At 42.8% G+C, this 24,658-nt stretch overlaps 1 protein-coding gene across 6 annotated transcripts; it reads right to left on the minus strand.

Annotated features, from left to right (window-relative positions):
• Positions 1-125: 125 nt before the first annotated feature.
• Positions 126-24,473, minus strand: LOC129858139 (TBC1 domain family member 2A-like). 6 transcript variants are annotated; one of them, XM_055927131.1, is made up of 16 exons: positions 24,255-24,473; positions 15,385-15,898; positions 14,568-14,718; positions 8,901-9,027; positions 7,985-8,121; positions 7,489-7,727; positions 6,951-7,220; positions 6,566-6,691; positions 4,502-4,612; positions 4,165-4,337; positions 3,555-3,867; positions 3,245-3,432; positions 2,113-2,233; positions 1,650-1,835; positions 1,318-1,439; positions 126-611 (listed from the first exon to the last, which is right to left on the minus strand). In XM_055927131.1, the coding sequence occupies exons 2-16, from the start codon at positions 15,892-15,894 to the stop codon at positions 407-409; spliced, it is 2,979 nt and encodes a 992-aa protein (XP_055783106.1). In that variant the 5' UTR covers positions 15,895-15,898; positions 24,255-24,473; the 3' UTR covers positions 126-406. The 6 variants fall into 6 exon arrangements, with proteins under 6 accessions (XP_055783106.1, XP_055783105.1, XP_055783107.1 ...); XM_055927130.1 differs by lacking the exon at positions 24,255-24,473 and adding an exon at positions 23,924-24,104; XM_055927132.1 differs by lacking the exon at positions 24,255-24,473 and adding an exon at positions 23,928-24,102.
• Positions 24,474-24,658: the final 185 nt, after the last annotated feature.

Raw genomic sequence — 24,658 nt, forward strand, 5'->3', positions numbered from 1 at the left:
TTGGACAAAATATGCTGCAACCCAAAATCTGGAGTGTGCATTTTGGCAAGTGAGTGAAACATGTCAAATAAAAATCTACATGACATGTGATCGTTGAAATACATACTGTAGTTAAATGAAGTGCGCAAATGTGTACATTGTGTATTTTGCAGTAATTCCTATGGCAGTGCATGTACACTATATTATATTAGACGATCTAGAGATAATTATGTTGGTCAGATAGTGTTCTTGACCATAACCCTGGTACTAATTTACAAGTAAAATAACATACATTTTTTACTGTATCTTGGACCAGAGCTTTGGGTGGGTCATATCTGTACCAGCCAGGCTATTCTTAATCAGATGGCTGTATAGTCTAGAACTCCGAGCCATTGTTCAACAGGATCCATCCCTCTGTCCAGAGTCTCTACAGGTCCTCATCATCCTCGCTGACTAGTATAGTGTCCAGGTCCTTGTCCTTACGCTCTGCGCTCTCTGTGACAAACTCCCTCTGCTGGGCCTCCAGCTCTCTGAGCTCCCCCTGCAGGCGCTCCAGATGCAGCACACGCCGGTTCTTCAACAGCTTCATGGGGAACGGGTTCATGTCGCTGAAGGCTATGTTGGTCAGTTTCCTGTTGGAGGGAACAGAGTAAAGTGAGGCAGGAGACAGACACAAGCCCAAGATTACTCCGCCTGCTTATTTCCATACAAAAAACAAACACAGAATTGAACTCTATGTAAGCAGCATAGTCACAAAATACTCCATAAGCTGTATGGCCCTAACACCAGACCTAGCCCTCACACATTTTACTTGCATGCATTGGACAGAGATAATGAGATATGAGACTGCTGTGAATGCTGCCCTCAATGCACTCCTCTGGCTGTATAGACTCGTTTTCTCCCATGTGTTGAACCCATAGCTGCGACAACTGAGCTATCTGACTTATATATGGTGAGAGCATCTGTCTCGGCCTACAGCAAATAGCTATTCCGTCTGCTCTGCCAGCAACACTCAGACTAAACAGAGCAGCAGAAAAAGAATAGGCTCAGTAGGTACAGGGCAAAAAGCACAAACTATATAGATAATACAACAATTGAACAGGTTACAAAGGACAAGCTAAATGTGATTTAGTGGAATCGTTCACAAACCACTTAGGGGTGAATCAGGTGTGTAAGTACTGGGCTGTAACAAAAACATACACACCAGCCCTCCAGGAGTTTAAGACCTCTACTATAGTGGTTCCTATCCCACTAGAGAAACACATCTATTATAGTGGCATTTTTTTCAGAACACAGCCTCCATAGTTTGAACTTAAATGACCTTTAATGACCTCTCACCTGCCGTCAGAGATGGTCTTGGTGAAGAAGCGCAGGTATTGGTAGATCTCCACGTTGTCATGGATGTTCAAGATGTCCTCCTCTTTGTACTTGAACAGAGCCAGGGCATACCTAAATATCACCTGGATCAAAACCATGCATGTACGTTTACATTAGAACTGCCGCAACAGCAAAAAAATCTAACCATGTGGGTAGACTGGACAATCAATATCATTTTGTCAATCAGTTAACAACCAGTCATACTGCAGACAGCACCCACATTTGAATAACCATGAGCTAGAAGTTTCTGTTTTTCTTTCGGCCCAGGCGCTAGTCTCTCTTAAGCACGGTACCTTGGTTCCCTCGTAGAGGAAGGCGTCCCACACCCGCAGGAGGATGTCGCTGGGCAGGCTCTCAACGAACACCACCAGGAACCAGCTGAAGGTGATGAGGGACACGTCCACACTATGCTCCTCAAAGTGGGCTGTCAGTCGGGGCATTTTCTCCGCCATGAAGTCCTTCAGCACGCGCTGGTCCACCTGGAACATCCACCATGTCACATTGAGTCACATCAGCAGATGACAACAGATATTGGCATGATATGAGCAATGTTGAATTAATTACGTTGTTCATGAAACATATGCGCAATTTAAAAGTTCCATGTTTTGGAACAGATGCAGAACTGAAACGGATTAAATCCCAGTAAAAGCACAACTCCCCATATTTTTATTACAGAGAACTGTAGATACAATTATTTTACACATCTATACACTTGTTTAAAATCACATATTTTGCTCATTTGAGCCGGATCATTACCTGCGAGGCTATGAGTGTTTTGGTGTAGTAGTCCTGAGGCATGATGGTCTCCACCACAGCTACTAGACACCAGAAGGCATCCTCCTCACTCTCCAGCACCAGGAGAGCTATGGCTGCCAGCCTAAAAGGAGAGGGACTGGCCAATATCATAGTTGCCCTTGGATATGCTGTCAAGATTGTTTTGAAGTCTGAGAGCTTGTATGGTATATCTACAGCCTAGTCTGAGTAGCCAGATCCAGGAAAAAGCATGTTTTTAGACTAATCATAAATTTTCACAAAATAAATCTAAATTGTTATAATCAGGCTTCCCTAAATTGAGAAGATTGTGTTGATTGAGTTGGTAGCATCCTGACTGGTTGCATCACTGCCTGGTATGGCAACGGCTCGGCCTCCGACCGCAAGGCACTACAGAGGGTAGTGCGAACGGCCCAGTACATCACTGGAGCCAAGCTTCCTGCCATCCTGGACCTCTATACCAGGTGGTGTCAGTGGAAGGCCCTAAAAATTGTCAAAGACTCCAGCCACCCTAGTCATAGACTGTTCGCTCTGCTACCGCACGGCAAGCGGTACCGGAGCGCCAAGTCTAGGTCCAAAAGTCTAGGTCTTAGCAGCTTCTACCCCCAAGCTATAAGACTCCCGAACAGCTAATTCGGGAGTCTTAAGGGCTACCCAGACTGTTTGCACTGTCGTCCCCCCCCCCCCCCCCCTCTTTTACACTGCTGCTACTCTCCGTTTATTATCTATGCATAGTCACTTTAACTCTACCTACATGTACATATTACCTCAATTACCTTGACTACCCGGTATCCCCTGTATATAGCCTCACTACTGTTATTTTACTGCTGCGGTTTAATTATGTGTTACTTTTATTTTCTATTTTTTACTTAACACTTATATTTTCTTAACTTCTTAACGCATTGTTGGTTAAGGGCTTGTAAGTAAGCATTTCACTGTAAGGTCTACCTACACCTGTTGTATTCGGCGCATGTGACAAATAAAATTTGATTTGATATTATTTTGGACTCTGCACTTTATATCAGTTTACAGCTTTGTACATTAGGTGGCGGTATTTCTCTAGATTTAATATTTATTGAGCACACAGCTGACTGATATAGGGAGTCTTAATAAGTACCTGTTGAGGCCCTGGCAGTAGCCAATGGTGGGGTTTTGCCAGGAGAAAGCTAGCAGAATTCGTTGGAGCTGCTGCAGAGTGGGGCTGGAGGGTGAGGAAAAGCGCTGATTGGTGGTGAGCGTGCGGTGTAGGTCCAACTGGATCTGTCTGGAGGCTTGATGGGGTGACGTAAGGCTCTTCTGGCACAGCTGAAACAGTAATGGATGGATTTCATGTAGATGGATGGAAAGACTGATGGACAGATGAAGAAAGATTCTGAAATTGAGATGCATTGTAAGGAAGTTAACTAGCCTGATCCACTAGCACCCACCTGCTCATAGCGATCCGGGTGACGCTCCCTCAGCGAGCGTGTGCGTGCCCTCACCACCCAGCGCCACACCCGTGGGCGGTACTCCCGTGGCACGCCACACCGCAGCAGGAATTTGAGCTCCGGGGAGGGGCAGAGGTCGTCGGCCGGGCGGCCGCCCAAGTACTGAGCCCAGCGGTCCAACAGGGGTCTGACCCCGGCCTCCTGCCTTAGCAGGTTGTGGGAGCGGATCTCCAGGGCCTGGATCTTGGCCAGCAGCTTCATCTCCTCCACCTCATAGTCCGGGATGATCTTGAAGCCATACTCGTCATGCTCCCTGAGGAATGGAGATCAGTGTTCATTCACTGTTTTTAGATCATTTTAGCCTTTATTGACTATTGATAGTAATCTCCTTTTTGTTCATTGTGGGACTGCATTGGTGATTTAATGTGTTCTTGTAAAAAGGTGTCGCCCTTAAGAGACTGTTATGAATCTTAAAAGGAACGCCTGTATGAATAAAGAATATAAATAAATAAAAGAGGTTGGTCCTGTCATCTATCAGTGTAGTGAAGAAGAGAAGACAAAAAGACAAGGAAAGGAAGCCAGTTCAGAGTATTGAGTCAGGGCCCGTTACCTGACAGGGTTGAGTTCAAGGACGTCGTTCAGGTCTCCTTTCAGTGCGTCCTCTATGAGGTTCCTCACAGCCTCCCGCTGGCCCGGTTCTAGATCCTTGCTCTCCTGCAGCTTCCTCAGTACACCCAGGTAACGACTCTCTATCTGACAGTTACGGGCTTCCAGGTAGGCACACTGCAACACAAAATAAGCACACCCTAAGACCAAGACTGAGGTCCCAATTCAATCAACTGTAGTGGCCTTCAGTGTTTCACTTAACCACAAGCCACTTCAACCTCGACAGCACATGCAGATGTATTTGGCACTGAATAGCGCCCATAGTCACTAGGCAGACCCACCTTTACCATAAGGCTTTTCTCCTGCTCTGAACTGTTGCGCCATAGCTTGGTCAGCTGGTAGATCTCAGAGTTCAGGAACTTGTTCTGGATCTTGTAGGCCTCAATGTCATCCTGTGTGAGAATTATTAATAGTGAGAGGAAGGGCAGGGCCATTTAAAGAAGCAAAGAAATATGATTCATATTTGTACTACAACTACTTTGTTTTGGACCAGAGAATAGATATCTAAAATCTATTCCAAAAGACTCAAATGTTCTGGCGCCTCATTTATAACCGTTGCGTAAATTTGACACTAAATATCTGCGTGTGATTTTTTTTTTAAAGACTGCCTCGCACAAAAAGTGAGATTTCTAAACGTGGAGCACGGCATTCGCATGTTTCTGGTTATAAATCCAATCTGTCGGGAACCTGTGCATGAACGCATGAACGAGCATTATAACTCCACCTGGATAGCGCCCGTCATTCACCTTTTATAGTGACAATAACACCCTTATTTGCTGTATACTTTGGAAGTATTGGAATTAGACCAACACGGTATATCTAAAGGAAATATCAATAGCGAACTTTATCAAATGTTTTCTTTTGCTGTGACATTTGACCATTTCTGAAAGACAAAAACAATTGCAAATTGTTGTGGACCTGTAAACATATAGTTTGAACTCAATAGTGTTTTGCATTTACTTCGTCCTGAACCTAAATGTGCAAAAATTCTGAAACATTGTCCATTCTGAAAAAAATCTAAACTACAGTAGGCTGTACCAGTGGTTGCCGATACACTTCAATGCAAAATATAAACTGTCTGTTCACCTGTATGTTATAAACCGCTCTCCCTTTTGGATGCATAGAGCAAAAACTTGAAATGATAATAGCCTCTCTAATAGGCCGAATTAAATGAGAGACGAGCATGGTAATTCGTTGAATGGCTACTTCGGGATAATGAACACATGGCCAGAAAAGGTGCAATGGTTATGATATATATATATATATTATGTTTATAAATGAAATATTGTCTAGGCTAATCGAGAAATGTGATACTACAGTAGTCAGACGTAGCCTACAAACGTCAATGGAAAAGGTGAACCGTACTGATCGGATCCCATAGAGCAAAAATACTTTAAATACCAGTAGCCGATCAATTTACTACTGAAGTGGGTCCCATTAAATGAGAAACGGAGCGAACAGTAGCCTATGCTAACTTGTTGTAGGCCTATAGGCTATTTCGTGAGTATGAAACCATCAGTCAGAAAAGATGAGGAATGTATTATGCATAGAAATAGCTTTCTAATTATTTTAGAATGCAAAGATAATGATTTCATCTAGTTATTATATTTAGCTACCTGTTTTTTTTGGGGTTATAAATAAGTCACCGTGTTGACTCCAATGCTTCCCACAGTGTGTCAAGTTGGCTGGATGTCCTTTGGGTGGTGGGCCATTCTTGATACACACGGGAAACTGTTGAGCGTGAAAAACCCAGCAGCGTTGCAATTCTTAACACAAACAGGTGGGCCAGACACCTACTGGTGCCTGTTAGGCACTTATATATTTTGTCTTGCCCATTCACCCTCGGATTGGCACATATACACAATCCATGTGGCCTCAATTGTCTCAAGCCTTAAAAATCCTTCTTTAACCGGTCTCCTCCCCTTCATCTACACTGAAGTGGATTTAACAAGTGACATCAATAAGGGATCATAGCTTTCACCTGGATTCTCCTTGTCAGTCTATGTCATGGAAAGACATGTTTTGCACATTCAATATATATTCCCCATTTGCACAAGGCTAATAGGCTACTTTGCCTTCTTGCATTGCAATACTTAAACCACTGGAAACTGTGCGTATACATGGTCTAAAGTTTGTGGGAGGATAAGCACTCTCACATTAAGTTCAGTTTTTATAAATGCCAACTTTATGTAAAAACTGCCACGCGCATGTTTTGGGGCATATTTTGTGAGTATGAAACTTTTATAAATTAGGCTCCTGGTCTTGGTGTCGAGGCTGGGCTTCAGTCTTGATTGCATCTCTGGTGTTGGACTGACCTACTTACTACCGACCAACCACAAACCAACCTTGAGGTTCTCAGTGTCCTCCTGCAGCTGGTGGAAGGTCAGGGCCTCCAGGCCATTAGTGGTGGACACGGTGCGTCTAGGGTCGGTCATGCAGGCTGCCACCTGCTCTGACAGCTTCAGGATCACCTGGGATAACATCAGAAAATATGATATTATTAGGCAGTGATGCCATACATTATCATATCATGAAGTGTATACACTTGGAGCCAAACAGAACTCGGGCCCATATTCAAAAGGCATCTCAGAGTAGGAGTGCTGATCCAGGATCAGGTCCCCACTGTCCACATAATCATTGTGCTCGATAAGGCTAAACTGATCCTGTATCAGCACTCCTTCTATGAGACTCTTTGTGAATACGGGACCAGACCCCAAAAATGGGTTTCACCTCCTGTTTGGAGTGGTTCTTCGCCATCATCAGTGTGACGTTTTCCTGCAGCTCGGCCACGTGGGCGTCCCTTTGGGCCAAGCTCGCCCTCAGACCCTCCGCCTCGGCCTTCAGCTCCTCCAGACGACCCTGCAGGTCAGCGGCTTGGCGTTCGCGGTGCCTCAATAGCTCCAGACGCTCCTGCTCACACTCGGCTGCCAGGAACTCGGTGCAGGTCCGCTTCTCCAGCTGAGCCGCCTCCAGGGCCTTGTGGAGAAGCCACACCAGCTCCTGGATGGGGGAAGGGGAGGGGGAGGAGGATAGGGTAGAGCCAGGGGCAGGATGGGAGGTGAATAGTGAGGTTAGTCCATCTAGTCGGCAACAGATTCAAATGAGAAGGAATACATTGAATTTGAAGACATTTGTAGGCCTATCAAACCAATCATATGCCATATTCTAAACGTCAGAGAGTGGATACGGGCAGGGTGGAAATCAAGCATTGCTTTGTAAGATATTGGAGGTTTATTAGATCTGGCACAGCTTTGGTCTTAGCTCTAACCTTCTGGGCCTTGACCTCCTCAGCCAGCATGTGTTTCTCCTGCTGAAGGCGGGTTGTCTTGTCTGAAGCAGCTTCCCGTAGCGCAGCGGGCATGGTGGCAGAGCTGCCCCTCGTCTTCCTCCTGATCCTCGGGGATGGGCATGGGAACAACCTGCCCCCCCCAGGGGAGCGCTCACCCGCAGGGTCTGTCAACAGCAGCGGGGTGGTAGGAGTCGGGGGGTCAACGGGAGTCCTAGGGTCTGTAGGAGGGCATGGAGGTTAGCTATGGCTCTGTGGTTATTATGGACTGTGAGATCACCAACTTGTGAAATAAAATGTTTCTTTGTTTAGACAAGAAAAAAATGACAATGTTACTAGAGCAATGAGGACATTATCCTATCAGACAATGAGAAAACCTGATCCTTCTGTATGATTTCAATCAGCTGCCAACAGAGGGCAGAAGGATGCCAGTGTATTAGAGAACATCTCCAGAGGCTAGGGTGTGTGTGGGACATACCAAGCCTGTCCTGGGCTGTCTGGTAGGGGGTCTTTGATGGGTTCAGTGGGGTCCAGGGAGGAGGCGCCTCCAAATGGAACACACTACGACTTAGTTCCTGGGAGGACCGCTTGTAAAAAAGACTGTGCACCGAGTTCCTGTAGGAGCAGCACGCATGTGTGAGAACACACACAAACGTAAGCATGCACGCCAACACCTCCACCCCCAAGTGCCAGCCTTAGTGTAAACCTACTACTAAAACAATCCCTTTTTTTATGAAGCGATTATGGTACAAGTCCCCCAAAAAACATTCATCTCATAGTCACTTTCACTATGAAGTCAATCTTGACATGTTAGATTGGCAGAGGACAAGCACCTGTAGTCACATAGCTACAAACAGTTCTAATGTCTAAGATCAATAATTTCGATGAATATCAAGTCCATCGTCAACTACTACAACGTACCCCAAAGTGATGGAGAAAAAAATCTATACAGTTACATATCGGGATATTATTTTTGAAGATACGACATCATATCATTGACAATATCACAATGTTACTTTTGCGCTAGTTGGCTGTACCTGCACCAAAACCCCAGTATTTTTCCTTCATAGGTTGTTCTCCATCTTCTTTTTGTTTTCAGCACTTTTATTTGCATGACTGATTGTTTTCTCGTGGCTCTCTCTCGTCCCTCTGCAGCAGACATATGGTGAGCAATATGTTTGGAACATTGAATCGTAATAAAATCACAGTATCGAATCGCAATACATATCGTATCGGCGCCTAAGTATCATGATAATATTGTATCGTGAAGGTACCTGGCAATTCCCAGCTCTAGTATCCCATACCATCTGTTGTACAGGTCCAGCCATATGCCTTAACGCCAAATGAATGGTAAAGATGGGTGGAAAAAATAATAAATAAATAAATTCACCTACTGAATCTCTATCAGAGGATGTTTGAGGGAGAAGTTGCTTAGGGGGGCCCGTTGTTGCGGTGCAGGCAGATTGGCAGCCTCCTCGCCCAAGAGGCCTGGCGGGGTCTTCATGGTGGGCAGGAAGTCATCTACGTTACAGGACGTAACAGGAAAGAACAATGTCAGTGGATCACGCCCTCTGGAGCCAGGGCACACAAAGGACACAGCTACTCATGTAACAAGCAGGAAACTTCTGGCTGAAGACAATGAGGGATATTATGGGTTGTAATAAAGAGAATAAAGATCATGACCATCTGCCCACTTGGTCTTGAGATGAATTGTTTGCTCTTACTGTACTGCTATGAACTGAAAGTTGACACCATGGGGTGAGACCCATTGAAAAGTCAAAAAGATTCATATATTTTTATTAACTGACAAAAGTACTGATATCTTTTGGCCAACCAAGTTGTGCACGCTAGATACAACTACAATGGCGACCGTGGGAATATTCAACGGAGTACTACGGTCAAAGCATACTGTTCTGTTCCTTCGTGAAACATTCTGGGCATGTCAGGACAAGCATGAAATACCTCACAGTTCACAAACCAGTTGGTAGAAAAGGTTGTGTCTACAACAGGAGCAAACTCAATGGCGTTGGGCAAAGTCAAAACAGGGAACTAGCAATAACGTCACTTTTACATTGTTCATTGATGCATATTCAAGACAGCTACGACTTGAACAGTTGAATTTCTCACTTATACAAGCCGTTTAAGCTTCAAAATAACATACGGATGTGTTGATTTATTGGACCGGAATAGCCTGTAGTATGTGTAGTGTAGCCATGCGGTGCTGTAACCAAGGCTCCTAGTTCAGCAGGGTGTCAGACGGGCACTTCCTCTCTCTGTCTGGGCCATGCAGAATCACCTCCTGCAGCTGTCAGTGGAGCTGTAGAGATTCATTACACAGATTCCCCAGAGGTCAAAGAGCAGGGGACACTGGAATCACCTGGGACACGTTCAGTAGGCAAACATTGTGGAACTCCAAGATATAAATATTTTACGTAGAACAAAGATGCTCTATTCATGACATTTCTATCTGCAACATTCTACAACTTTTGCCTACTGAATTTGGCCCTGGTTAGACCTCTTCTACCACTTCATATTCTACTGTTAAAATACTATTGTAAAAGAGGTGGTGCTTATTTGATTGACTAGTTAAGAAAGTGTGGTGTAGCTACGGAGTAATAACATTGGGTAATACAGTAGCTGCTACCATGTCATATCTAATAACAAGTGGATAAAATCCAACTGAGTTTACCTTCACATTTAGATTGAATGAAGGTACATTAGCATCTCCTTTCCTGTAAAATCACTACTCATAGTATTTCTATCTGGAAAGTTCAGAGTGTTTCAAAATATCATGAATAGAGCTGAGAGACATGTTTGTTCTACATATAATATTTCTATCTTATAGTTTGCCTACTGGACGTGTCCCAGGTGATTCCAGTGTGGCCTGCTCTTTGACCGCTGGGGAATCTGTGTAATGAATGTTTAAGCTACAGCTCCACTGACAGCTGCAGGGAGTGATTCAGCATGGCCCAGACAGAGAGAGAGAGAGGAAGTGCCTGTCTGACACCCTGCTGAACTAGGAGCCTTGGTTACAGCATCAACTGTAAATGTCGGTGTTCCTCAAGGCTCGGTTTTAGAACCACTACTGTTTTCACTATATATTTTACCACTTGGTGATGTCATTCGGAAACATAATGTTAACTTTCACTGCTATGCGGATGACACAGAGCTGTACATTTCGATGAAACACAGTGAAGCCCAAAAAAAGGCCTTCCCTGGAAGCCTGTGTTCCAGACATAAGGAAGTGGATGGCGGCAAATGTTCTACTTTTAAACTCGGACAAAACAGAGATGCTTGTTCTAGGTCCCAAGAAACAAAGAGATATTTTGTTGAACCTGACAATTAATCTCGATGGTTGTACAGTTGTCTCAAATAAAACTGTGAAGGACCTCGGCGTTACTCTGGACCCGGATCTCTCTTTTGACGAACATATCAAGATTGTTTCAAGGACAGATTTTTTCCATCTACGTAACATTGCAAAAAATCAGAAGCCTTCTGTCCAAAAATGATGCAGAAAAATGTATCCATGCTTTTTTTCACTTCTAGGTTAGACTAATGCTCTACTTTCCGGCTACCCAGATAAAGCACTCAATAAACTTCAATTAGTGCTAAACACGGTTGCTAGAATCTGGACTAGAACCCAAAAATGTGATCATATTACTCCAATGCTAGCCTCTCTACACTGGCTTCCTGTTAAGGCAAGGGCTTATTTCGAGGTTTTACTGCTAACCTACAAAGCATTACATGGGCTTGCTCCTACCAATCTTTACGATTTGGTCCTGCCTTACATACCTACACGTACGCTATGGTCACAAGGCCATAGCGTTCTGGCCTTTCTAGGGAGTTTTTCCTAGCCACCGTGCTTCTACACCTGCATTGCTTGCTGTTTGGGGTTTTATGCTGGGTTTCTGTACAGCACTTTGTGACATCAGCTGATGTAAGAAGGGCATTATAAATACATTTGATTGATTGATTTCAATTACCCGAATACAGTGTAAAAATGATCAGTTACAATACTAACAGTAGATAAGTGGTTTACTGGTATCAAGTCTGCAGAGATGAAAGCGGTAACGCATCTAGAGCGAGCATTTGTCTGCAATTTGCAGACGGTGCAGAGAAAGATCTAAGCACATCTGATCAACGTTGTTTCCTGTCCTGAACCCCACCTACCAATCTCAACCGTGGCCAGGCAGGCACCCCATGGGGCATATAATAATATATAATTCAACACTGGAAAGATGAATTATTTATTTGCAATGATAAAGGCGTGTGTAGGTGAAAATAACCTTTCATCTGTTTCATGAAAATGCCATGACCCTAAAAGTCCATGAATAGCTACCAGAGAGATTTCGATTGTTCTTGCGTTCCCCTCCCCAGTCTATCTTAATCTACATTTTACGTCATTTAGCAGATGCTCTTATCCAGAGCGACGTTCATGAGCAATAATTGCCTTGCTCGAGGGCACAGACAGATTTTTCACCTAGTCGGCTCAGGAATTCAAACCAGCGACCTTTTGGTTACTGGCCCAATGCTAGGCTACCTGGAAAAGGGAAGTCAACCCTTCATTTGTTGGTACTGTACCTTTAAGACAGCAATTCAGGTTTACAGAGTAGAGATATGAATGTTGGCAAAGAATTAATATTCTTCGAGAAACTATTGCAACAGATAAAAGTTAACTGCCAGGGCCAGTCATTTGTCAATATATCTAAGTAGTGCACATACTGAATATATATATTTATATAGAAATGCCTGATTTAACTCGTGGAAATACTGTATTTTACATGATGGAAATGAGCAGCAAAGACAGCTTCCTTATTATTTGTAAACATAGGTCTCTGTTCTAAAACACTAGAGACCAAATAGGCCAGTTGTTTCCCAGACATCAGCTGACTGGCCTGCCGGAGGAACATGGAAGAAGTCTGTTAATCCTCCATGCATTTTAAAACATTGGAATGGCTCCAATCATGCATTCTGTTTAACAACACTAGGGCCTGTTCCGAAGGCTGCAACATTACAGAACGTTCCTATTGAAATGTATCGTTTAGAATAGTTATGACCGTCTGTCATGTGGAATAGGGAATCATATCAGCAGAGTCAGCTCTACTCATAGTATTTCTATCTGGAAAGTTCAGAGTGTTTCAATTACCTGAATACAGTGTCATCAGTGTAACCCTCGAGTGTAAAAATGATCAGTTACAATACTTGTCACACTTTTCTAACAAGAATACTGTAAAATTAAAGTGACGTCGATTGTTACTAACATTTTTGTATGTAAACTATTTTTTTGGACAGAATGTTTGTATGAAAGTCTATTTGAGAGTTTAAGATGAATAACTTACCCAAAGTTCTGTTTAAGTCTCTGATTGGCTGGCTACACTTGATGCCCACAGTAGATTTGCTGAATCACCAAAAGGAAGTGGGTGTGCTGCCAGAGTAAAAGGATTTCAGGAAGCTAGGTCTCAGTGGGAGAATTTGGAAATCCCTAGTGAGGCCACTTACCAGCCAGGGAGAGACTGACAAAGTCGACTGCTGATGATTCATGAAGTGACTATGTAGCCAAGGGACGAGTGTGGTAAATATTGACGTCACACTCCAGTGCATTGACATCTGTTTTCACTCGAAATAAATTTGATGTTGTTTGGACATTGTGAGTTATTACTAATGGTTAGTTAAAAATGATAACATTCAATTCAACTAACCTAATTTGTTGCCTAGTGGAACGTCTGCTTCCAACTCACTCTCAAACACATAGATCCCCTGAACGCAGCTCACTCTCCAGATCCCAAACAGCTGAATTCTGATCACCTGTTCACACACCTGTATGTCATTATCACACACTATTTCGTTCAGTTCCTTATATATTGTTTGTTTTGTGACACTTCTATTTGGAGCTCTGTTTTTCCTGTAATTTAATCCTCCCGTGTATGATAGTGAGGCAGGCAAAAACGTACTCCTTTTGTCTATTCCGTGCCTGTACTTTAGCCTATCAGATTCCCTGTTAACAACCTATTGCCTGATCTCCCGGATGACGTTACGAGCCTTTTCCCTGCCTGTACTGTTGCCTTTTTGGACCCCCTGTGTATGACCTTCTGCCTGCCCCTGGACCCAGCTACCTGCCTCCTCCTGTGGTCCTTTACAAATAAACACCTGCTGCGCCCTGTGCTTGAAACCAGCTCTCTGTCTCCCATCGTGTTCATTACACCTAGTTTTGTTTTTCACCTCTAATCAGCCAATGTTTCATTGTAATCAAACGGTGTCAAAGGGAGTGTTCGGTATCTGTGTGTAGGATCTTGTACATATTAGAAATAACCTCTAAATTAGCATGTGTCAATTTGGAGTAGAATAACTTGAGACAAACCCCTTTGATAGAATAATGAGACCCATCTCCTAAGATGGGGTCCCGTGTGGCTCAGTTGGTAGAGCATGGCGCTTGCAACGCCAGGGTTGTGGGTTCGATTCCCACGGGGGGCCAGTACAAAAAAAGTATGAATGTAAGTCGCTCTGGATAAGAGCGTCTGCTAAATGACTTAAATGTAAATGACTTAAATGTATTCATAGTACAATTTAGTATGATATCAACTTTAAACAAAACATTTCCTCAGATAACATGATCCAACTGGTTACATAATGTAAAACCATTTTTTACCTTTATTTAACTAGGCAAGTCAGTCAAGAACAAATTCTTATTTACAATGACGGCCTACCCCAGCCAAACCCGGACGACGCTGGGCCAGTTGTGCGCCGCCCTAGGGGACTCCTAATCACAGCCGGATGTGATACAGCCTGGGTCATTGACATACCAGTCACTGTTAACTTGATGTGTCTGATGGCTTCCACTTTCACTGTTATACTAACTTGAAGTATTACATTTCTCTCACATCTTTTACCGCTTCACTAAGCATTAAACCACGCATGGTATATGATGGTATTGAGCTGTTATTCTTAGCTTGGTTGCCAGATGTTTCTACATGAACAACCTTCTCTGTCGATCATTGTCATGTCAGACAATCTTGATCAGTTTCTGGGGCCACTTCATTCTACTACTTCCCGTCTTTCTGTACCTGGGCAGCTGGTGGGTAGTTCCCCCTGTCCCTCTGGTCTCTGGTGGTCAGTACAGTGACGTGTGGATTCTCCTGTCAGCTGGTCTCGGTGCTGCCATCTCTTCAGCTGCAGCTGTTGTAGCCAGTACATCATGGCCTCCTGGTTATCTGCCTGAAACAGACAGAAAACATATATTGCTAGCCTACTGTACATGTGTGCCCGAGTCAGAATATCTGTAATGCATGACTTCTAAAATGTTTGAGTTCTTTTTAATCACAATGTTCCATTGTGGATCAAGTTAAAGTATTATAATGCAATGTATGAATATGTATTTATCTTCCTGTATATAAACATGGCCAAAACAAAACAGAAAGAGAGATGCCTTCATTTTGTAATTACTAATCATTCCCATTTAGCTTCCATGATTAATCTCTGACAAAAAATGACCTGTTGGTTTCTTATTGAGAGGAATAGATGTGTGACCCAAATGTCTGGGTTACCATGTGACCGTTATTCAGATACAGGAGCACCACTGTTTCGCTGCCTCATTTATCCTTTTAGCGGTCTTCCCCATCCCTCCACAAAAACCAATGACATTTCAGAAATATTGATGACACTCACATTCAGAGCAAAGTCCTACGTTTGGGAAAACCCTGGGGATACCGGTTGAACTTGTGATGGCCGCAGAAGTGAATTCCTTCTAAATCAGGGACTTTGGCCAACCACTGACATTAATAATCAAGTAACTACCAGGAAGAAAAGAAAACTAGCAGAACGGCCAACCTCGAGATTCAGATTTGACCACCCCTGATATAGTATAGATTAAATGAACATTACCTTGAGGATGAAGGTCCGTTCAGGGGTCTGGATGTGAAAGGTGCCCTGCTCTCCGTGGAGGGGGTAACCGAACGTGGCTCTGCACAGCTCAATCCTCCCCAAAGCGGTCACATCCTGCGCCGTCCTGTAGTAAAACAACTGGCTCTTCTTCTCCTCGTACGTGAACCAGCGCGACTTCCACGACTTCAGGGGACCTCCTTGTTTAAGGAGATACCCACATAGTTTAGTGTTAGACAGGCATTCTGTGGGTTGTTGCTGGGCTTGGTTGTCCATGGTGGTGGCAGACTGACTCTGGTTGTTGTCTGTGGCAGCAGTCTTAGCTGGGACACCTTCACTCTGGTGGTCCTGACTCGGCTGGCCCATGCTGTTTGTGTGTGTAGCGGTCTCTTCAGAGTTCCTCCCTGTTGTGATACAATCATCCTCATCCGCTGGGCTTACCGCCTCTGCTTGGGGAGGAAGTGAGTGAGACGAGGCAGTGCTGGGATTTCCTTCTGGGTCCTCTCCCTCCATCACTCTGAGAGACCAAGAGGGAGTTGAAAGAAAAGCTCAACTAAAACAAAGCAAACAATGACTTGGTAGCCTGCAATGGAGAGGTCACTCTGATCCACTTGGAGACTTAACATTATAGTGAGGGTTTGACAATGGGGTCAGCATGAACACATTAAAGCTGTTCAATGTGTAATATTTTATTTTCATCTCCATTTGTAAACTAATATGACTGGCTTATAAAAGTGTTGCACTTTGTGTCTCTAATCTTTTGCCAACGTTTTTGAAATGGTCATACTGGTGCTATGTCGGATTTTATGAGGGTTGCCAATGGCGTAAAAAGTTGGATTTGTCTGTTTATTTTTGTGGTATCGATAAAAAGGTACTTAATTAGGGAATGGGGATCCATTTTCATAATGGGAAATCAATTCATCAATAAATGTTGGGAAACAGAAGACCTGCAAGAAAAAAAAAAACAGTGGTTTAATTTCCCCTGGTGCAACTGCATGGTATTTGCAGCTATAAGGAGTCTGGACTATGATCAAGTAAGCCATATCAATGCAGGTAAACAGGTTCATGTCAAATAATGAATTGTTGGCTTACACTTATGGCACTTCCAAGGCCATTTCATGATGATGATTACGGTCGTGTCAATCATGTTTTATACTTAGGCTACTGTAACAAGGCAAATGCCAGCATTGTAGGCCTACTGCCTCTGCCCAGAGGCCTACTCAACTTTCAAGGCAACAGACATTAGATAGCGCTCACTTTGCCACGCATGAGCCCTGGTCAGAGTCCCTGTCGCAGCTTTCACTCTCTTTCGCAACATTGGTGGCAGCGTTGGGATCACGTCCAGCTCACGTCTAGTTATGTGATCTAGTGGTGGGAAGCATTCTGTAATTACATTGATATATCTAGTGAACAATGGATAAGCAACAATGGGCGTGATGGATAGAAGTCTTCACTACGGGTGTGATCAAGCCTTACATCAAAGTTGCCTGAATGTGCAATGCCCTGATCAGTTATTCAGAAGTTGTAAATAAACTATTTTTACGGTGATATAACGCGTATCATTATTATAGGACTGTGAAACCCATAGCCGAATGGCTTCAGACTGAGCATTTCTCACCATTTATTAACAGAGAGCAATTTCCATTTTATACCAGGTACTGTCCATTATTTACAGTAGTGTGTTGATTAATTACTGCTTTCTTCAGTGGAAATACAGAATATGTATAAACATGCCAAATATACCAAAAGCTAAGGACTATTAACCATGTTATTTATTACTGAAACATGTAAACTACAATGAATACATGACAACTAGATACAAATATTTTATTTAAAAATGATTCATAAAGTAGGCTATAACATGAGTAAAAACAAAGTATGTGTGTCTATATGTGTGTAAGTGTTTGTGTGCATGTATTATGGTGTATTATAATTTTCCATCATAGAAATATATCCACATTCCCCAATCAAATACCTTCATCAATACCACACAATAAAATAAATAAAGTTGGGCATTTTTTCTCCAATCTGTCAACCATAATAAAATTCGACATAGCCTTGTATAAAATGCATTATGAAAGAAATGGTGTAATGTACACAAAAAAAGAGACTATAATTAAATGCATTATGCATTTATGAAAAATATGAATATGCAAAATATGAAATCGGTTATGAAGAAAATTGCGTAGGCCTACTGTTGCCTACACGGGGAAAAAAGGTATTTCTGACTACAAGTGCACCTGTATCCAAAGTATTAAGTGAAAACAAGCATAGAAAACAGTATCGGCATTAATTTAAAAAAACACAAGGTCACTATTATTATTATTTCGGTGACAACCTGGTTGATTAAAAATATTGGGTTCTTATTAACACGTTAGTTTTTAAAAAATATAGAAATAAATGTGGTACACAAAAAGGAAGTGTAGAACATCATTGCCCATCGTGCAAAGCTGAAATAACTTTCAAAAGAAACATCGTTCCGAAGTTTGCCCCCCCCTAATACTACTACAGTGATCCCTCGCCACTTCGCGGTTCACTTATCGCGGATTCGCTATTTCGCGGATTTTCAGAATGCATTTTTTTTTTGGTGCATTGTGCTCTGCATTCTGATTCGCTAAAAACTCACTCCCGCTTCTTGTATCAAAACATGCTACGAATTGTGCTATCATTTTGTCGTCTCGTGCAGTTATGTGTACGTACATAAAACAGCTTGGCAAATTTACATTAAGTTGGCCAAATTATCTTGTAATTTCGAACATCTCCTAAACCCATAATGTCGACGAAACGCTCTGAAGAGCAGTGAAACGGCCTACACGTGAGTCACTGTATTTGTATACATGTAATAGTTGCTAATTGTAAAAAAAAAAAAAAAGTTTTCTATTTCGCGGATTTCACTTATCGCGGGTCATTTTCGGAACGTAACCCCCGCGATAAACGAGGGATTACTGTATACTAAACTACTATATTTTTTGGTAGTTTCCTACAAATTAAGTTGATTGTATTTTCACACGAATTAAGCCACACATAAAACGCACGAAATCTGCTGAAATACTTTTTGTACATATTTGCACAAATTGACTGAGATTGTTGAATATATAGACTAACCCTCTACCGCACACATTTCTGGGATGTGTCCATCCCAAACCACATGAAGAAAACTCCCCACTGCATAAAAGCACAAGGCTGTTAGAAACTGCACCTCGGCAGTCAGCGCAAACTTGGTCGGCTGATTGAGGGAGACAAAGTCCAGCCGTCTGAGGATCTCCTCTCGAGGGACGCTGTATTTCTGCTCCATTATTTTCAGTCTGCAACTGGCTCAGGTTGTTGAGAATGTGCACATTTATACACACCAACCAACTGTGCTGCCGGTTATGTTGGAGAGCAACAATCTGCTGAATAGCAGCCATATGCTGTATTACTCTTGTTCCGCTGATGTCTGACAAAGGCTTTGTCAGGCGGTGGTTAACTAGTGCAGTGAATCAGGTGCAGGAGAGCAGAAATGAGTGTACAAGGTATTTAATTCCACGACAGCACCAGTATACAGACAATACTCAAAGTGCTGAGAAATAACGGTCACTCGAAAATAACGGGCGTAAAATACATAACCCGTCAAACATAACCAGCCGACAAGTACCGCCATTAACAATCAATAAACACGCACACTAACATGTGGGAAACAGAGGGTTAAATAATGAACATGTAATTGGTGAATAGAAAACAGGTGTGTATAAAACAAAGACAAAACAAAATGAAAAGTGGATCGGCGATGGCTAAAAGACCGCCGACCGCCGAACGCCGCCCGAACAAGGAGAGGGACCTACTTCGGCGGAAGTCGTGACAGGCTTGGTGTTTAGTGTTCCAGGCGTTTCCAATTTGTACCGGAAAAGATTCAGCTTGGGACAAAACGAATCTTGACAAAGTGTTACAAATACACATGTCAAATATTATATTAGATCCTATACATTATCCTATACACCCATCCTATACACCCAAATGAAACATTTATCATCGTATGATCATACCCATTTACACAAAACATTTTTTAATTAAATCTTATCCACAATTATGTGAGCTGTAGGTTATGTAGGATACAGGTTAGTCGTTAAACTTTTAAAAGTTGTGGAAGTGACTGTCTCACTGACCCAGGCCAATTTGGACTTAGGACTGGTCACATGACCGACTACATTAACTGTCAATCATCAAATCATTGGAATAAGAAATTTGTCTTAAAAACATAAAGAAACCCATTCTGTGTTGTCAGGAAGCCACGACTATTAACTGGCCAAAACATAGTGCATGGGTCGAACCAGAACCGATAATTAAAAAGACAACATTTGAATAATCAAATAATTTTTCAATTTCTCATCATTTAATATTTCCTTTAGACAATAAAAACAAAACCGTTCGTCCTGTTTGATTTCCGATTCAAATCAAATAAAGGAGGAAGGACCCTTTACGCGTTTTTTATCTTATCATCTAATAAGAAATATTAATTGGCAAAAAGGTACACGGACCCGTGTTCCTGCAGATAATTCATTTTCTGAGTTAAAACTGAGCCATCCATCGGGTACCAGAAAACAAAAAAAACTTCCAGTTCTTGTGTTTGCATATAAAACACAAACGACTTGATATTTAGATTTTTTAAATGTGGAATGCCTGTTATTGGCCAAATGCACAGCCAACACTTCCTGTCGCTTCAAAATGTATGTTCACCCTTCAAACACCCATTCTATTCATCTATTAGTAGCCAATCATTCATATGTTAATTATATTTCTCAATTTCTACTTCTAAGATTATAAAATTAGATCGAAAAGGATAAGCTAGCCACAATGATGAGAGTGTTAATGAACCGCTGTTAGTGTAAATAGTTAGCTAACTGATATATCATAGCTACCAGGTTAACCATTGGTAATCTCCTTCAATGATGGCATACAGCCAATAAAACAGTATATATATTGCTAAACTAGAGATATGGCCCTAGCCATAGTCAGTCAACGGTTCCACATCTAATTATCTGGAACGAAGCAAGTGTGTGAATAGTAGACATGTAAATATCCTTGCACTGTTTACAGCAGATCTCCAACTTTTCACAACCATACTCTGAGGAAGAACCAGAACTGCCTGGTTAGGGTGATTGGCCTGATAGGGTGTGTCCAGCAATGGAATGAAACACCCAACCAATGCCTCAAGTGATGTGCTGAACGTCCACCACAAACCCACAGGGTTGTGGGGTTTGTCCAGAAACAACCACTAGCTCATACATCCTCAGCACTTGTGGAGATCTGAGAGGATTGAACAGGTGTAAGCAATATGGCAAAAAAGTATACCAAGTCTGTTAGAGGGTGCAGCTATCACCAGGTCACCACCTATCAATGCCTCTCAGATCTCAAATCTCTGAGAGTAGGGGCTAAGGGTTGTGTCTGGACAGGGCCTGGGTTTCACACACCATAATAAATACTCATGCACCTGTCATTGGTTGTGTGAATATAAAGGGGACTGAGCATACTAGACTATATCCTTTCTGAAAAGGTGTCATTTCAGAATGAGGGGTGTTGTAGCTCTACTGGTGTTGCTATTCTGTCTGTCAAGTAGTCTAATGACACGCACTAAATTCTTCCACTGTTCTGTCGTTCGCTACATAGTTTAGACGGAGACTGCCATCATTGAAGTAATTTGTGGTGACGAGGGGCACTGTACAAAACAAAGTCCTCAGCGATTTGTATCAAAGTAGCAAAGCTGATTGCCAATACTTATCCTTCAAGGCAAGCAACACTGAACCATGCATGACGGCACCAGCTGTTCCTGATGACTGTGTGATCACGCTCTCCATAGCCGATGTGAGTAAGTAATATTCACAAAGCCGCAGTGCCAGATGGATTACCAGGCCGCGTACTGAGGACATGCGCTGAACAGCTAGCTGGCAAGTGTCTTCACTGACATTTCACCCTCTCCCTGACCCAGTCTAATACCTACATGTTTCAAGTAGACCACTATAGTTCCTGTGCCCAAGAACACCAAGGTAACCTGTCTAAATGACTATCACCCCGTAGCACTCACATATGTAGCCATGAAATGCCTTGAAAGGCTGGTCATGGCTCATATCAACACCATCATCCCAGACACCTTGGACCCACTAATTCGCATACCGCCCCAACAGATCCACAGATGACGCAATCTCAAATGCACTTCACACTGCCCTTTCCCACCTAGACATGAGGAACACCTATGTGAGAATGTTTTTCATTGACTACAGCTCAGAGTTCAACACCATTGTGTCCTCCAAGCTCATTACTAGGCTAAGGACCCTGGGACTGAAGTCATTCCTCTGCAACTGGATCCTGGACTTCCTGATGGACTGCCCCCAGGTGGTGAGGGTAGGCAACAACACATCCACCACGTTGACCCTCAACACAGGGGCCCCTCAGGGGTGTGTGCTTAGTCCCCTCCTGTACTCCCTGTTCACCCATGACTGAGTGATCGCGCACGACTCCAACACCATTGTTAAGTTTGTAGACGACATGACAGTGGTAGTCCTGATCACTGACAACGATGAGACAGCCTATAGGGTGGAGGGCAGAGACCAGGACAACATCATCTCCCTCACCGTCAGCAAAACAAAGCAGCTGATCGTAGACTACAAATGGAGGGCTGTGCACGCCCCATTCAATGTGTAAATGTAACAATCTGCTGCTGTATTTTTTGTGTTATCTGTGATCGTTTGTTTGTCTTGTGTAGTTTCTTAATGATTGTATCTAAACTGTATGTGCAAACATGTATACGCAGGGCCCAGCTGTAAAAGAGACCTTGGTCTCAGTCTGGTCTTTGTGAAATAAAGGTATAATAATAATAATAATTCACATTGACAGGGCTGTAGTGGAGCGGGTTGAGATCTTCAAGTTCCTCGTTGTCTACATCCCTAAGGATCTACCATGGTCCACACACGCCAACAGTCATGAAGAGGGCACGACAATGCCCTCAAAAAGTTCTACAGCTGCACCATTGAGAGCATCTTGACTGGGTGCATCACCAATTGGTTTGGCAACTGCTTGGCATCCGACCGCAAGACGCTACAGAGGGTAGTGCGCATGGCCCAGTACGTCACTGGGGCCGAGATCCCTGACATTCAGGATCTCTATACAAGGTGGTGTCAAAGGAAGGGCCTAAAAATAGTCAAAGACTCCAGCCACCCAAGTCATAGACTTATCTCTGCTCCCGCACAGCAAACAGTACCGATGCAGCAAGTATGGAACCAACAGGACCCTGAACAGCTTCTACCCCCTAGACATAAGACTGATAAATAGTTACCCGGACTATCTGCATTGACCCTTTGTGCACAAACCTTTTTTACTCATAGCATACGCTGCTGTTATTGTTTATCATTTGTCACTTTATTCCTAGTTACATGTACATATCTACCTCAATTACCTCGTACCCCTGCACATCGACTCGGTACTGGCACTTCATGTGTACAGCCAAGTTATCGTTACTCATTGTGTATTAAACTTTTTAGTTTTCTATTATTTCTCTATTTACTTTCTGTCTGCATTGTTGGGAAGGGCCCCGAAGTAAGCATTTCACTGTTAGTCTACACCTGTTCTTTACGAAGCATGTGATAACTAAAATGTGATCTGATATATAAATCTCAGACTTCGGACTGAATTTTCTTATTTAACCTTTATTTAACTAGGCAAGTCAGTTAAGAACAAATTCTTATTTACAATGACGGCCTACCCCGGCAAAACCATAATCACAGCCGGTTGTGATACAGCCTGGAATCGAACCAGGGTCTGTAGTGACGCCTCTGTAGTGCAAAGTTGTTGTTTTTCAACCACAATGGAAGTGATCAGGACACACAGGTTGAAATATCAAAACAAACTCTGAACCAATTATATTAATTTGGAGACAGGTCAAAAAGCATTAACCATTCATGGCAATTTAGCTAACTATATAGGCTTCTTTTTTTTTATTATATGGCGGTTGGCAACCAACTTTACAGCATTACTACAACCCACCGGAGTGTGGACCTAAATGTATCTTTCAATCACCCACGTGGGCATATGCTTCTAAAAACCAATGAGGAGATGGCAGGTGGGTATATGCTCCTAAAACAATTTATATTTTAGCGCCTGGCCACACAGATGCTCAAGAGCAGTGTGGGTGCAATGATTGAATAACATGCATGTGTACATTTGTTTTGCAACAGTGTGGTCAACATGTTAGACCGCAGCGCCACTTGAGAGCCCCATTGTGTTCAAGACAACTAGGTAAAAAAACGAGCTCAGAATGAAAAATCTGTCATCCAAATTGAAACCCAATTTGGAAACACAGGCATCTTTCTAGAGCTCTGACCTGAAGATAAGTGACATCATGATTTTACCTCCTTTTTTTCCCGAGTTCCCAGTTGTCTTGAAATCTTAACACACACACACACACACTTGAAATATGACCACATTTGAAAACCATCTTGAAATTTCGAACATATGGTCGTCTTTATACCATGTCACAGTCACATGTAAAAACTAGAGTAAATTAAATATTTACCTACTCGTTTTAAACTCATTCTCCAAGTAATAACATGTCATGCTATGCTCACTGGATCCCGAAAAATGAAAGTCAGCAACAAAATTAGTTCCAAGAACATACAGGTTGATCCAGGCGCGATAGAAACCAACGCCAATCGAGAGCTAGAGCTTCTTGGAATAGGGCGGTGGCGCGCGCGAAACCATTTTCAATACATTACACAATGTATTACTTTCAGTTGATGCTTGCTTGAGTTTGCTTATTTTAGACTTAAAACATAACCTAGTAACGTTCGTTCACTTCCGAAAATTGTTGACAGTATAGGAACAGAGGTGTGTACTAGCTTACATACCTTAGGCTTACACGTCGGCGCTGTTTACTGGCAGCGGCAATTTCACTGGTAAAAAAACGTCTCTTTCCAGTTGTCTAAATATTGGTGCTTTGAAGACAACTGGGAACTCGGGAAAAAACGAGGTCAAATCATGACACCAGTGATCTTCAGGTCGAAAAGTCGGAGCTCTGGAAAGTTGCCCGATGCCGCGTTCATATTATAGTCGAAATTAGGAAATGTCCCACTTTCTGAACGCGGCGTACAACTACAAACAGTTAGCATGTCGGACATTTCCGAGTTTCTTAGTTCCGACTTGTACAGGAACGCCGCACGAGTTTCGGACTTGGAATTCGGAGTAGGTTGACTGTTCAAAACAATTTTTCTCAGTCGGAGCTCGTTTTTCATGAGTTCCCAGTCTTGAACAC

Source organism: Salvelinus fontinalis, chromosome 6, assembly GCF_029448725.1.
Source record: "Salvelinus fontinalis isolate EN_2023a chromosome 6, ASM2944872v1, whole genome shotgun sequence".
In the NCBI taxonomy this organism is placed as follows: domain Eukaryota; kingdom Metazoa; phylum Chordata; class Actinopteri; order Salmoniformes; family Salmonidae; genus Salvelinus; species Salvelinus fontinalis.